General features: G+C 42.4%; 2 protein-coding genes across 2 annotated transcripts; both read left to right on the top strand.

Annotated features, from left to right (window-relative positions):
• Positions 1–692: 692 nt before the first annotated feature.
• Positions 693–5,975, top strand: LOC119500671 (peroxisomal bifunctional enzyme-like). The gene is given in 8 exon segments (XM_037790516.1): positions 693–907; positions 1,711–1,814; positions 1,986–2,155; positions 2,472–2,583; positions 2,990–3,094; positions 3,445–3,786; positions 4,208–4,461; positions 4,463–5,975. Coding segments are annotated over 8 exon segments (2,160 nt in total). The 5' UTR covers positions 693–833; the 3' UTR covers positions 5,462–5,975.
• A 271-nt stretch (positions 5,976–6,246) lies between these two features.
• On the top strand, positions 6,247–15,299 carry LOC119500672 (peroxisomal bifunctional enzyme-like). Its single transcript, XM_037790517.1, has 7 exons — positions 6,247–6,493; positions 7,417–7,520; positions 8,514–8,683; positions 9,009–9,120; positions 9,541–9,645; positions 13,118–13,459; positions 13,886–15,299. The coding sequence occupies exons 1-7, from the start codon at positions 6,420–6,422 to the stop codon at positions 15,136–15,138; spliced, it is 2,160 nt and encodes a 719-aa protein (XP_037646445.1). The 5' UTR covers positions 6,247–6,419; the 3' UTR covers positions 15,139–15,299.
• The last annotated feature ends 869 nt before the right edge of the window (positions 15,300–16,168 follow it).

Genomic DNA, 16,168 nt, shown 5'->3' with positions numbered 1-16,168 from the left:
ATTTTACGAGTTATTTTCTTTTTTTCTCATAAAGTTATGACCTTATTCTCGGAATATTACGACTTTATTTTCATAAAGTTATGGCTTTATTCTCGTAATATTACGACTTTATTTTCGTAAAGTTATGACTTTATTCTCGTAATATTATGACTTTATTCTCGTAATATTACGACTTTATTCTCGTAAAGTTATGGCTTTATTCTCGTAATATTACGACTTTATTCTTGTAAAGTTATGACTTTTATCTCGTAATATTATGATTTTATTCTGGAAATGTCAGATGTTTTTTCCCTCGATGTGGCCCTAATACTCCGTCGTACATTTGCACTTTGGGTCCTCACTGTATTAGACTAATATACTATATACTTAGACTATAAACTGTGTTACCTTCACCACAATGCTCAAATGTTTTGCGGCTCCAGACAGATTTTTTTGCTTTTATTTTGACTAAAATGTCTCTTTTGATAGTAAAGGTTGCTGACCCCTGACCTATGATAATAAGTCATCATTTATTAGGTTGCTGACCCCTGACCTATAATAATAAGTCATCATTTATTAGGTTGCTGACCCCTGACCTATAATAATAAGTCATCATTTATTAGGTTGCTGACCCCTGACCTAACTCCTACAGTGGCTCCAGGCCAGTTGGAGGCGCTAATGCTCGGAAACAAACCACAAAAAGAGGCGTCGAAGAAGAACCGTGTGGAAAATGCATTCATGGGAGTGGAAGTGTGTTAAAGGTAACGCTGTGTTGTCAGCAGAGTGAAGTACAAAGTTCACTCTGCACACCTAACAGAAGTGTGATAGCTTCTAGTGTTTGGTCGACAGGCTCGATGGCTCAGTTTACTCGTGTTTCAGAGTTTGTTGGCTTGATTACTCTCCAGAATCCTCCAGTCAACGCACTCAGGTGAGCTGAAGTCAAACACAAGGCTGCAGAGCTTCTTTAAGACCAATGCATGATCCATGTTGTTGTTTTTTATGTTGTAGGAAGACAGCTGCAAATTCATATGTTGGGGGGCTTTTTATATAAGTGTTGCAATAACTATCCTAAACTTGCAAATGAGAAGGTGCACATTAGATAACTTTTTGTGTGTGAAAGAGAATATTTTGTCAGCATAAGATTAAAATATATAGTGTTATCTACATACCTATTGCCAGAGGGTGGCGTCAGAGGAAAGGCTTTTTACTTAAAGGTCCCATATCATGCTCATTTTCAGGTCCATGCTTGTATTTTGTGTTTCTACTAGAACATGTTTACATGCTTTAATGTTAAAAAAAACACATTATTTTTTCGCATACTGTCTGTCTTAATATAACTGTATTCACGCTCTGTCTGAAACGCTCCGTTTTAGGGCATTTCAACGGAATTGTGTTGCTAGGAAACTGCTTGGGTCCATGCTTACTTCCTGTCATCTGGTGTCATTCAAATACAACGGGAAATAAACTGGAACACATTTAGTATGTTTACGTTTAAAACTGTGACATGGTCTAAATATTGTATATTTGTGACATCACAAATGGACAGAAATCCTAACGGCTTGTTTCAAACGCACAGTTTCTTAATAAGGACTGTGTGTATTTCTCCATGCATTGAGTGTTTTTATACTTTCACAGTATTTATATATCACTTAAACCTGCTTTATTATATAAAAGACATGAAAATCTCACTTTTTACAATATCCTGTAAAAACTTGTGTCTTTTTTATACAGTGCAGCGGTGAGGCAGGGCATCGTTGACACGGTGAAGAAAGCAATCAGTGACCCAAAGGTGAAGTCTGTGGTCATCTGTGGCCAGAATGGAGTCTTCTGTGGAGGTATTGATGTGTTTCCAAAAACTTCACAATGGTGCCACAACCCCAAGTCATAATCATTGTTACTTCCAGTGTGAACTGTTGTCAATGTGCCCTTAGAGAAGCAGTGAATATTGCTACCCTTGTTTCACATAACCCCCCTGATAACAGCTTCAATTTCATTTTGCATTCCAGGGGCGGACATCAGGGAGTTTGGGGCAAACATGTCCGGACCTCCACTGGTACCGATGATCCACTCAATCGAGGCTGCGAATAAGCCAGTGGTGGCAGCCATAGAGGGAATCGCTTTAGGCGGAGGCCTTGAGTTGGCGCTTGGCTGTCATTATCGAATCGCACACTCTAAAGTTAGTTCATGCTTCATACTGTATCTCTCTCTCTGTCTCTCTAATGTCAGTGTCGAGTTGCATCAATGTCTCACTGGCTATCTTACATTTTACAGAATGACCTTGGTTTTCTGTCATTAGAAATTAGTTCAAAACACAGCCTTGTTTGACCGTAACATTTTTTAGATGGTTTAATAATGTGACGTAAAGAAGATTTTTCCCCATTGGAGGCCTTGTAATAACCCATGTAATGTATTTACCAATATGAATGTTATGAAAAACCCACACTGACCAGCACCTTCCATTCAGCAAACGTTGTGCCTTTGTGTCCTTTCAGACCAGACTGGGTCTTCCAGAGGTGACTCTGGGTCTGCTGCCAGCTGCAGGGGGAAGCCAACGTCTGCCAAGACTCATCGGGGTCCCAGCTGCCTTAAACCTCATCACAACAGGTAGCGAAGACGGGTTAACCTTACCTGACTTTTACAGAGTTTATAGTAGTTCATAAGTTCTGAGAATCAATTATTAACATTGACTGAGCTGTTGGTTGTACATAAACCCTGTACACAAGAGTGCAGCTGCTATTATAGAGGTTGGTAGTTCACTCTGAAGACCAGCAGAGGTCAGCATGTGTTCAGTTTTACCATGCTCACCACCTCACTGCTCTCTTCTGAAATGTTCTTAACAAATCTTCATCTTTTTCATTTTCAGATTATCTTTGTGTCATTATTTGATAAATCTAACAGGGGGTTTTGCAGCTATACTGTATCCCTGGATGACTCGTTATTCCTTATCTAATCATTTGAAATGTCACCTGTCACCCAGATAGACCTTTGATGTTGTTCATGTCTCCCACAGGCCGCCACGTGACTGCTGCTGAGGCACTGCAACTTGGCATCGTGGATCAGGTTACTGATCACAACACTGTGGATACAGCTGTGAAGTTTGCCCTGAGTGTTGCAGGTGAGACACAGAAAAACAGATAGCACCATAAACCATCCGGATTTGATACTGATATAATACTGACAGACAACACTAGTAGACTCAACTGAAATGAAAAATAAAACATGATTGATTTATTGTACTCTCTTGTGCAGAGGATGATTTTATTCTTCAAAGCAATTCAACAGCAGCCATATTTATAAATTTTATTTTTTATTCGAAAGGGATATTTTGACATTTTGGGAGATATGCTTAATTGTTTTCTTGTTGAGAGTTAGATCAGAAGATGTACAGATATGTCTTTCCAGAGCAAAAGTCAGAGAAAAATGTCATTCCTCCGGAGTCATGTTTCTTCCATGTTTTTATTTCAGGTCAGTCAGTGGAAGCTCGTCGTATAAGTACTTATCCGTGTCAACGTTCGTCTGATTTGGATGCTCTGTTTGAGGAGGTGATGCAGAAGGTGCGTCAGAGTGCCCGTGGAGCTATAGCACCAGTTGCATGTGTCCAGGCGGTGCGAGCGGCTGCCACCCTGCCGTACGCCCAGGGCATGGAGCGGGAGAAAGAGCTGATGGCCACTCTCTTCAACTCAGGCCAGGCCCGCGCCCTGCAGTACTCTTTCTTTGCTCAGAGAGCTGTTGGCAGGTGGAGGATGCCCAGTGGAGCCCGCTGGGACACGAGCAAGCCCAGGCCTGTACATAAAGCAGCCGTCATTGGTAAGAGCTTTGGACTTCTATTTGTCTGATCTTTCAATTAGCACAAGCACATTGACTCATCATGTGTGTGGCATCTCCAAATTCACGTTGCTTATGGAAACTAAGCCGTCATTTATAGTTCAGTAGCTGAGTGTAAATGGATGGACTCTCTCTTCCCTGCAGGGAGGATTGGATGTATGACAATCCGGATATGTGAAGCTCAGCAGCTTGTGCATTAAAATTGCAAGCTTTGGAAAAACTTTATACTCCCAGGCTAAAACTATTTACAGTCTAGTATTGTGTAGAGTGCACAAAAAATTATTTTCTGTGAGTTATACTTGTATATACTGTCATTTTTCTTGGCTAGAAATGTCTGTGTTGTGTGTGACTGGTGCTTGTGAGGTCATATTTCTGAAGTCACCATGTGATGTTGTCTGCAAAGGTCTCGGCACCATGGGGAGAGGCATAGCAGTGGCCCTGGCTCAGACAGGGTTGTCTGTGGTCGCCGTGGAGACCCAGGAGAAGCAGTTGATGGAGGCAAAGCAGGCAGTATCTGGCATGTTGGAGCGAGGAGCTAAGAGAAGCGGGATGGCTCCTGGGCTTGATAGGATCAGTTACAGCCAGAACATCCAGGCCGCAGCAGACGTCGACCTGGTCGTCGAGGCTGTGTTTGAGGACATGGCCCTGAAGAAGCAATGTATTCCAGCAGCTGTCTGCTGTTTGTAAACCAGGCACCTTCCTGTTCACCAACACTTCTGCACTAGACGTGGACCAGCTGGCCTCTGAAACCCCCAACCCAGAGCTGGTGGTCGGGATGCACTTCTTTGCCCCAGCCCATGTCATGAAGCTGCTGGAGGTGGTGTATGGGCAACGATCCTCTCCTCAAGCCGTGGCCACTGCCATGCAACTGGGAAAGAAAATGGGCAAAGCCAGTGTGGCAGTTGGCAACTGCAATGGCTTTGTGGGGAACCGCATGCTGAAGCCATACCTTGTACAAGCTTCCTTCCTGTTGGAGGAGGGAGCTACACCTGAGTTGGTAGATGGAGCGCTGGAGGAGTTCGGTTTTCCCATGGGTGTGTTCAGAATGTCTGACCTCTCCGGGCTCGACGTGGGCTGGAGAATCAGGAAGACAGACGGGCTGGCGGAGCCTGGCATGTCATCAGGGCACTCGGCTAGAATCCGACAGGGCAGCAGGTACAGCCCCCTGGGAGACCTGCTCTGTGAACAGGGTCGGTTTGGCCAAAAAACAGGCCAGGGATGGTACCAGTATGACAAACCCGGCGGTCGGGTTGCCAGGTCTGACCCCTGGCTGCACAGCTTTCTGGAGGAGTACCGAGCCCGGCACGGCCTGGTGGCACGCAGAATAGACCACCAGGAGGTGCTGGAGCGCTGCCTCTATGCTCTGATCAACGAGGGCTTCCACATCCTGGAGGATGGAATAGCTGCAGGACCCGAAGACATCGATGTCATCTATGTGTTCGGCTACGGCTGGCCCCGCCACCGTGGAGGTCCCATGTTCTACGCAAGCATGGTGGGGCTGGCAAAGGTCCTGGAGAGGCTGGAGCACTACCACCAGGCTCACCCTGATGTGCCCTCCCTGCAGCCCAGCAGCCTCCTCAGGAGGCTGGTGGCCAGTGGCAGCCCACCTGTCCAGAAGTGGAGGGAAGTCATCGAGAAACCCCACAGCCAGCTTTAAATCTCAAACCTTTCAGCTTTAATCTCTTTATTCACTTTAATAACGAGGGTCTAATGGTGACTTGACTGCACTGATATTGTGCATTATAGTAATGCTGATCTTTTTCTTATAAATATGTGATTATGGATGGTATTGCAGGAGGCCATTGTGCGTTCTGTGTTTCTTTTCTTTTGCCCTGTATGTAAATGTGGGGTGGTCAAAATACTAGAAACACCTTGCAACTATAGGACTCAAAAAAACATGTCTCTAACAACAGAATTGAACATTACAAGCTTTACAACGATTGGATGTATTACATTATATTGGAGTGAATTAAATTGCACCGATGTATCCAATAAACTGATAATTTGGTGTATTGCAGAATTTAAAAAAATGCTGAAATACAATGATATGAATGTGATAAATCACAGAATTGCAATATGTGCATGCACAAGAGATGATTTCACTGATGTCCCATATTGGGTTTGTTTGGTTATTAATTAATCTTGTTTAATAAACATTGGTACAATTTTTACTGTATGCTCAATATTTAATGTGATACCCTGCTAATTTTGATTACATATTGTTTCTTTGATATGTATTTCTGTTTACGAATATACAATATATTTTGAAATATAGGCCTTCAATTATCACTGATGTATCAACCTACAATGGAGAAATGTATAGTGAAGTGTCCTTTGTTTTGAGTAGCCTTTGAACCTTTCAGGTCCGGGTGGCGGCCAGGTGTCAATTTGTTATTAGCCGATCACAGATGAATATCGTAGCCTAATGGTTAAAGGAGTTTTCATAGTCATGAACAGGGCCCCGCCTCCAACACTGTATAAAATTCTCTTTACACATCCATGGTAAAAGTTTAATCAAGGTAATGCAGTCCTGCCAGCAGAGTGAAGTTACAAAGTTCAGTCAGCACACCTAAAAGAAGTCACTACCAGCCTGTAGTATTTGGTCGACAGGCTTGATGGCTCAATATACTCGTGTTTCAGGGTTTGTTGGCTTGATTACTCTCCAGAATCCTCCTGTCAACGCACTCAGGTGAGCTGAAGTCGAATACAAGGCTGCAGAGGTTGTTTTGATGTTTTCCATGATATTCACAAGTTTGTTTGTTTTTTATCTTGTGTGAAAACAACTGCAAATTCACATCTCGGGGGACTTTTATATAAGTGTTAGAGATGCAATAACTATCCCAAACGTACACATAAAAAGGTGCACATGAGATAACTTTGTGTGCAAAAGAGAATAACTTGATTTGTCTGCACAAGATTTAAAAAGATATAGATATTGCCAGAGGGGGGCGTCAGAGGAAAGGCTTTTTACTTAAGTCAATGCCGGAATGTGACTACATTTGCTGAAGTACTGTACTTTATAATAATTTTGAGGTATTTGTACTGTGTATTTCCATGTTATACTACTTTACACTTCTAACATTACCCTACTACATTTCTGAGAGAAATATTGCAGTACTTTTTATTCCAGTTCATTTGTCTGACAGCAGTTGCTTTGCAGATTAAGGTATTACATTAATTACTGTTGAGCTTATACAATGTGACACATTGCTGTAGATTAACAGTATAAAGAGGCTCAAATCAGCTCGCTCTTGATCCGCTATGTTAATGCTCACATGTAAATTGATAAGTGACAGTAATAAACTATCATAATTTTATTATGTCACTGACGGGTCATTTTGCTGCACAATGAGCACTTTCTTTAGATCTGCTGGTCAATGATTTATGAATTTATCTGGCCTGCCTCACTATTTTGGCCACAACTGCCACCAATGTACAGAAACATATTTCATATAAAATGTATGTCAGATTCTAAATAATGCACACATTATTTTTGGGAAGAAGGGGCTGTAGCAGAAAGGTGTGTATTGTCCTTTCAAGCCTAGCAAATAACAATTTAAATGGTAACGAAAAGGTAAACTTCATCAATATTGTCTTTTTTTTTTAATACAGTGCAGCGGTGAGGCAGGGCATCGTTGACACGTTGGAGAGAGCAATCAGTGACCCAAAGGTGAAGTCTGTGGTCATCTGTGGCCAGAATGGAATCTTCTGTGGAGGTATGGATGTGTTTTGTTTTTCTTTTCTATTTCCTTTAACTTCACAATGGTGGCTCAACTCCAAATTTGTCATTTTAATTGTTACTTCCAGATGCAAACTGTCGTCAGTGTGCCCTTAAAGATTTGACAGAGACAATTATTGAAAATCTTATGACAAGGCAAAACTCAATTTCATTCTGTTTACAAACGATGGGTGCATTTGGTCCCATATGTCTTCCCTTCTGTGATTTCTCATCATGTACAATAAGTGAGTCCCTCTGCTCCTCAGCAAGGGGAAAATGACAGTTGAAGTTGTAAACAAATTGCCTTCGCAAGCAATAAAAGAAATCAATGTCATTCCAGGTAAAAATGTTGCATTGGATTGAATTTTAATATCAGTGTCTAGTACATTTGAACCACATTATTTTGGGTGCCAAAATATTTTCAAAATTGTGTTTTACTATACTACTTTCAATTGTTACATAACAAATTTTCCTAATTAAACTAAAAAATGCTTGAGGGCTTTTCTTGTGACTACAACTGCAGATGTTTGGTCAACTGTGATTTGTGGGATACGCTTCAGCCTGCAAGCAACCATGGAGGGAAGAAACGAGAGAAGATATTACTACCCTTGTTTCATATAAATTGGCACAGGATTTCATCAACATTATGCAAGCACAGCATTCACAGTAATACCTTCATGGGTGCTGATGAGAGCAAAATCATATGATAAATATGACAAAATGTGAAGTAAATAATCAGGAGGTTTGTATAAATATCCGTCAATAGTTGGTGTTTATTAACTAAAAAGTGCAACTGTGTAACAAACTTAATAAACATGAACTATTGGAGAATATTCATACGTGCCTCCTGGTGTGTGTTGATTCCCTCAAAGATCAACATCCAGAAACAAAAATCTTTGTGGAAACAGATGCACCTCACATTACAGTGTGTTGTTTCTGTCTTTCTGTTTGAACCCCCTGATAACAGCATCAGTTCTGTTTTGCATTCCAGGGGCGGACATCAGGGAGTTTGACAGACAGAGGTCCGGACCTCCACTGGTACCACTGATCCACTCAATCGAGGCTGCGAACAAGCCGGTGGTGGCAGTCATAGAGGGAAGCGCTTTCGGCGGAGGCCTCGAGTTGGCGCTTGGCTGTCATTATCGAATCGCACACTCTAAAGTTAGTTCATGCTTCAGATCTCTGTCTGTCTCTCTAATATCAGGGTTGAGTTGCCTAAGTGTCTCACTGCCAGTGTTGTCTTACATGTTAGAGTGACTGTTCATTGAATTATGTTTGCAGTGTCATTACAAATAAGTTCTTGTTTGACTGTAACATTTTTTAGATTGCTTGATTTTGTGATGTAAAAGAAAAATGTTCACCCCTCTAGGCCATGTAATAATCCATGTAATGTATTTGCTAAAGGTGTGTGTCTATGAATGTTATGAAAAACCCACACTGATCAGCACCTTTTAACATCTAATGTTGTGACTTTGTGTCCTTTCAGGCCAGAATGGGGCTTCCAGAGGTGACACTGGGTATAATGCCAGCTGCAGGGGGAAGCCAACGTCTGCCAAGACTCATCGGGGTCCCAGCTGCCTTAAACCTGATCACCACAGGTAGCAAAGACGGGTTAACCTTACCTGACTTTTACAGAGTTGATAGTAGTTCATAAGTTCTGAGAATCAATTATTAACATTGACTGAGCTGTTGGTTGTACATAAACCCTGTACACAAGAGTGCAGCTGCTATTATAGAGATTGATAGTTCACTCTGATGACCAGCAGAGGTCAGCATGTGTTTAGTTTTACCATGCTCACCACCTCACTGCTCTCTTCTGAAATGTTTTTAACAAATGAATGACCGTAATTCTTCATCTTTTTCTTTTTCAGATTATTTTTGTGTCATTATTTGATAAATCTAACAGGGGGTTTTGCAGCTATACTGTATCCCTGGATGACTCGTTATTCCTTATCTAATCATTTGAAATGTCACCTGTCACCCAGATAGACCTTTGATGCCCTTCATGTCTCCCACAGGCCGCCATGTGACTGCTGCTGAGGCACTGCAACTTGGCATCGTGGATCAGGTTACTGATCACAACACTGTGGATGCAGCTGTGAAGTTTGCCCTGAGTGTTGCAGGTGAGACACAGAAAACGGATAGCACAAGGTACCCACTGGTATGAAATCCACGCTCCCTTCACTGGTTTAAAAATGGACTCAGTGAAAGGAAGAAACATTCCTCCTAGAGCAGTTATTTTGGGCTAGTCCGACATCAAGAAGTGTCGACATGTAGGTTTGTGGAAGTCAAAGGAAGCAGAAAACACGGCAGGCAGATCCTCCGCCACAGAAGCCATAAATGTTTCATGGCTCTGTCAGATGTGCTCTGATGTCTTCACTGCTTTTGCTCTATTATTCAGTAGGGTGAAAAGAGACAAACTTTCCTAGAATATTAATAACAGGCCCTCGCCAGCCATTTAGGAGGATGAGAATTTCTCTGTGCACGTGAATCAGACTCATTTACCCACCGAATGGATTGCTAAAGTGTGCCACGTCCCTACAGTTTACCGGGAATGATTTCTCAGTCTGTGTAAAGGGTAACCCATTCAGATTTGATACATGCTGCGTTATAATACTGACAGACAACATGCGCAGGTTCAACTGAAATGAAAAATAAAACATTTAAGATTGATTTATTGTACTCTCCTGTGCAGAGGGTGATTTTATTCTTCAAAACAATTCAACAGCAGCGATATTTATGTACATTTTATTTGAAAGGAATACTTTGACATTTTGGGAGATACGCTTAATTTGTTTCCTTGTTGAGAGTTAGATCAGAAGATCATTACCACTCTCCTGCTAATCATTGCTGATCATTAGTAAGCCAACATGTTTCGACCACTGTAGGTCTTCGTCAGGGCATTTAACAAACAGACAAAATGGGCATGTCTTCACCTATATTATATAGTAGCAGCAACAACTAATGGGAGGCAATCACATGACCCAGATAATAACATGACAGGTGAAATAAATAAAAAAATAATGATAACAACAAAATAACATTAAAATTACACAGAAAAAAGTTATTTATATACATCATAAATGAAAGATAGGTACCCATGGTTTTAACATAGGCTGTAAGAAAAACCAGCCTATAAAGAGAAAAGAAAAAAAATATATTACAGAAGACATGTGAAGTCTATATCCTCATCGAGACCAGGATACTTTAACCCAGCAATTCCAAAACTGTTTCAATATTTTCAATATTCTGCCAGTACAGAACCATGAATCATTTATATTTAGCCTCGTTGCCCCCCCTAGGGGGTGCGCCCCCCAGTTTGGGCACCACTGCTTTAACACATCCAGTCGATGGATCCAAAAAGCTTCCCTTAGGTTACGTTTCTTTAGCCTGTCTACCCCCCTGACCAACGGTTTAATGCCCTCGATGTGCAGTAAGGTATCATTAGCATTGTGACACTCACTAAAGTGTCTAGCCATGGGGTAATTGTGATTCCTAATTTTAATGTCATATAATGCTTATATGAGAGTGGTATCAATTATCTTATCCAACCCTTGGCAAGAAAGTGAATAAGCTTATTTCCCAAAATGTCTTAACTATTGCTGTAAGTATTTAAGAATGTTTTAACCTCTGGTATTGTGAACTAATACACATACCGCCCACTCCTGTGTGTGGTTTTGTGTGTTAACATTGTCAGATTACATGAGGGGTAGGTGTATTTTGTTCAGTCTTGTCTTAGCAGAGCCCAAGTTGTACAACAGCGTTTGATTCATTTGCATGAAATGAACATGAGAGGATGTTTTCATGACTATAATGTAGGTAGCCAGTTACTCATTTCAGAGATGTCATCTTTGACTGTTTGTTGCTGACAGCTCATTCCTAAGACATTTAAGTTGGTATGAAACCTGTTAGTTTGTGCCTAATGTTCCGCCTCTAGCAAACGATCTCACTACGTCTGTGCGAAATGTCAACAGTAAGTCTCCAGGATTGCCTGTAAAACAACATTTCACAATCAAAAGATGACTGCAGTCTTGTTCTTTTTACAAATGCTTTTTTTCCACACAACACTGCCAAGATGACTTTGAGTGGGTGAGAAAGTGAGTGTTGTTAGTAAAGCTGAGGCTTAGAGTGAGTCAGACAGAGAAGCCAACAGTATACAAGATGGGAGATTTGAGGAGATAGAGGACTGAAATCTGTGGAGACGTTAACGGATACTCCAGTCTTGAGTTGATTAACAGGGGTGTTAAATTGGGACAGGAACTGTGTCTAAATATACAAACAAAACGTGTGAATGTTTGACATTGAGATGCACGGCTGGTGAGTCAACCAGCGCAGAATAGATTAAGTCTGTCACATCCATACATGCAAAGATAAAACACTACACAGCAGTAAAGCTGGCACATGGGTATATATTTATTTAGGCAAAAAGCAGTTTGTGCATTTTGACTGAAGCACGTGTGGGCTCACACACACACACACACACCCCACACATGTACGGATCCAAGTCTCTGCTGGTGACAAGATTAACTTTTTTGCCCCAGTAGTTGCAACATCTGCGCGCTACATCTGTCAGGACAACCAGGCTTTCCCCTCGCTGCACAACAAATCCATCGACACGGCTCAACCATTTACAGATTAACCGCTGCAATAATGCCCTCCTAAAGTACATTGGAATCACATTGCACTGCCACACAGCATCACATTGACATTTGAGAATGTCCTTCTGACTGACTGTTCATTCTTCTTCCGTGATATATTGACACTGACTTTATTAGACCAAATTATAAGTTATTGAACTAAGTGTGGAGATAACGGATCAGATGTGACTGCTGTCTCTTTAAGCTTTGCCATGGTGACCCAGATTCTGGCCCAGACCCACGGCTGAGTGTAATTTACTGGAGCTGTGAAGGATTCTGACTACTGTCTCATGTAATCATGTCAGAGGAGACAGGAATGGGAATTAAGATGCCTTTAACAAGGTTTTAGCAGAGTGGCCTTATTCTTCCCTCATTGTTTGCAGGCTTAAATCACAGAAGACAGGAAGTGTTGTGTTGTGAAGTTTTTAGGCTCTAATATTAAATCTTCTCATGTAGTTTCACTTGGAAAATTGCTCCAGGATGGTACCACTCACAGGCCTGAGAATCACAAAAATTCAATTTCCTCCCCTTTGCTCTCAGAATTGGAAATTTACCAACTATTTTCCCAGAACCAAATTGTAGCTTCTCATTTAGTTTCAGATCGGTGTTATTCAAAGTGAACTGTAGCCATGCACTGGCACTGGAGTCCCTCCATTTATGCTGGAAATGGTCTGTCAAATCACTCTGCTCTTATAAGCTACTGGCAAATCTAGTGATTGATTGTTCAATTATACTCAGAGTGAGTGCTGGCTGACAAATTGGAAAAAGTGGAAAAAAGTGGTATTAATGGAAACTAGGAAGCACTTTTCAGTTTAGGAAATACAATTATGCAGGTGTACATGTACAGAAATATCATTCCAGAGTAAATTTTGAGATTGTGAGCAAAATTCAGAGAACTACTGTATAAGTAAAAATGTCATTCCTCCGGAGTCATGTTTCTTCCATGTTTCTATTTCAGGTCAGTCAGTGGAGGCTCGTCGTATAAGTACTTATCCGTGTCAACGTCCATCTGATTTGGATGCTCTGTTTGAGGAGGTGATGCAGAAGGTGCGTCAGAGTGCCCGTGGAGCTATAGCACCAGTTACATGTGTCCAGGCGGTGCGGGCGGCTGTCACCCTACCGTACGCCCAGGGCATGGAGCGGGAGAAAGAGCTGATGGCCACTCTGGTCACCTCAGGCCAGGCCCGCGCCCTGCGGTACTCTTTCTTTGCTCAGAGAGCTGTTGGCAAGTGGAGGATGCCCAGTGGAGCCCGCTGGGACACGAGCAAGCCCAGGCCTGTACATAAAGCAGCCGTCATTGGTAAGAGCTTTGGACTTCTATTTGTCTGATCTTTCAATTAGCACAAGCACATTGACTCATCAAGCTATGTGTGTTGCATCTCCAAATTCACGTTGCCTATGGAAACTAAGCCCTCATTTATAGTTCAGTAGCTGAGAGTAAATGGATGAACTCTCTCTTCCCTGCAGGGAGGATTGGATGTATGACAATCTGGATATGTGAAGCTCAGCAGCTTGTGCATTAAAATTGCAAGCTTTGGAAAAACTTAATGCTCCCAGGCTAAAACTATTTACAGTCAAGCATTGTGTGGAGTGCACAAAAAAAAAGATTTTGTGAGTTATACTTGTATATACTGTATTTTTTCTTGGCAAGAAATGTCTGTGTTGTGTGTGACTGGTGCTTGAGAGGTCATATTTCTGTAGTCACCATGTGATGTTGTCTGCAAAGGTCTCGGCACCATGGGGAGAGGCATAGCAGTGGCCCTGGCTCAGACAGGGTTGTATGTGGTCGCCGTGGAGACCCAGGAGAAGCAGTTGATGGAGGCAAAGCAGGCAATATCTGGCATGTTGGAGCGAGGAGCTAAGAGAAGCGGGGTGGCTCCTGGGCTTGATAGGATCAGTTACAGCCAGAACATCCAGGCTGTAGCAGACGTCGACATGGTTGTCGAGGCTGTGTTTGAGGACATGGCCCTGAAGAAGAATGTATTCCGGCAGCTGTCTGCCGTTTGTAAACCAGGCACCTTCCTGTTCACCAACACTTCTGCACTAGACGTGGACCAGCTGGCCTCTGAAACCCCCAACCCAGAGCTGGTGGTCGGGATGCACTTCTTTGCCCCAGCCCATGTCATGAAGCTGCTGGAGGTGGTGTATGGGCAACGATCCTCTCCTCAAGCCGTGGCCACTGCCATGCAACTGGGAAAGAAAATGGGCAAAGTCAGTGTGGCAGTTGGCAACTGCGATGGCTTTGCGGGGAACCGCATGCTAAAGCCACACGTCCAACAAGCTTTCTTCCTGTTGGAGGAGGGAGCTTCACCTGAGTTGGTAGATGGAGTGCTGGAGGAGTTTGGTTTTCCCATGGGTGCGTTCAAAAGGGCAGATCTCTCTGGGCTCGATGTGAGCTGGAGAAACAGGAAGAGAGAGGGGCTGGCAGAGCCTGGCATGTCATCAGGGCAATCAGCTAGAATCCGACAAGGCAGCAGGTACAGCCCCCTGGGAGACCTGCTCTGTGAGCAGGGTCGGTTTGGCCAAAAAACAGGCCGGGGATGGTACCAGTATGACAAACCCGGCAGTCGGGTCGCCAGGTCTGACCCCTGGCTGCACAGCTTTCTGGAGGAATACCGAGCCCGGCACAGCCTGGTGGCACGCAGAATAGACCACCAGGAGGTGCTGGAGCGCTGCCTCTATGTTCTGATCAACGAGGGCTTTCACATCCTGGAGGATGGAATAGCTGCAGGACCCGAAGACATCGATGTCATCTATGTGTTCGGCTACGGCTGGCCCCGGCACCGTGGAGGTCCCATGTTCTACGCAAGCATGGTGGGGCTGGCAAAGGTCCTAGAGAGGCTGGAGCACTACCACCAGGCTCACCCTGATGTGCCCTCCCTGCAGCCCAGCAGCCTCCTCAGGAGGCTGGTGGCCAGTGGCAGCCCACCTGTCCAGAAGTGGAGGGAAGTCATCGAGAAACCCCACAGCCAGCTTTAAATCTCAAACCTTTCAGCTTTAATCTCTTTATTCACTTTAATAACGAGGGTCTTATACTGTGATGAGCGGTAAATTGACTGCACTGATATTGTGCATTATAATAATGCTGATCTTTTTCTAATAAATATGTGATTATGGATGATATTGCAGGAGGCTATTGTGTATGTAAATGGGGGGTGGTCAAAATACTAGAAACATCTCTCAATTTACTGCAACTACAGGACTCAACGAAATACGTCTCTAACAACAATTGTTAGAGTATGATTGTATAATTGAATATGACAATCTAACAATCTGAATATGACAATCTTTACAACGATTGGATGTAAACAAAATCTACTGAAATACAATGATGTGAATATATTGTTTAACTCTGTAATGACCGATTTGTATAAAGACCCCCAGATCACAATCTACAGTTAAATCTTTTTCAAATGTGATAAATCACAAAATTTGGCATGCAAAAGAGATGATGTCCTATATTGGGTTTGTTTTGTTATTAAATAATAATGTTTAATAAATGTTCGTATACTTTTTACTGTATGCACAATATGTAATAATACAAATTTATCATTTGATGCCTCAATAAAGACCTGTTATGTCTTCATGAATTGATTTTTTTTGTGATTTATACTGTTCTATTTGTGAAGGCATTTGTTTCACCAGTGAACTTCTTCTCTGGAGGAGAAAAATGAAACCTCTTCTATACATGTGTGTGTCTTTGGTTTCTGTTTTTCTGCTGACTCAGCTGCAGCGGTGACAAGAGGAAAGCTGAGGGAGACACAGCACTAAACTGCTTTTATATAAATCGATGGCTCACTCTCAAAGAAACCTCACATCCCAGCAATGAGCAGATGTTGGGGTTGCCATCTAGTGGCTGAAAGCTCCAAATTTAGCAGCTGGATTATACAGTAATGATGCTCCATTTTGTCTGCAATTACTCAATCTCTGAACCTTTCATTGTTTAAAAGCAGAGGACCAAAAATAATCATGATTTAAAGGTCCCATATTATAAAAAAGTGAGATTTTC

Source organism: Sebastes umbrosus, chromosome 13 (genome assembly GCF_015220745.1).
Source record: "Sebastes umbrosus isolate fSebUmb1 chromosome 13, fSebUmb1.pri, whole genome shotgun sequence".
Classification (NCBI taxonomy): Eukaryota; Metazoa; Chordata; class Actinopteri; order Perciformes; family Sebastidae; genus Sebastes; species Sebastes umbrosus.
The sequence above is the reverse complement of the archived record's forward strand: the minus strand, read 5'-3'. Positions and strand labels throughout refer to the sequence as shown.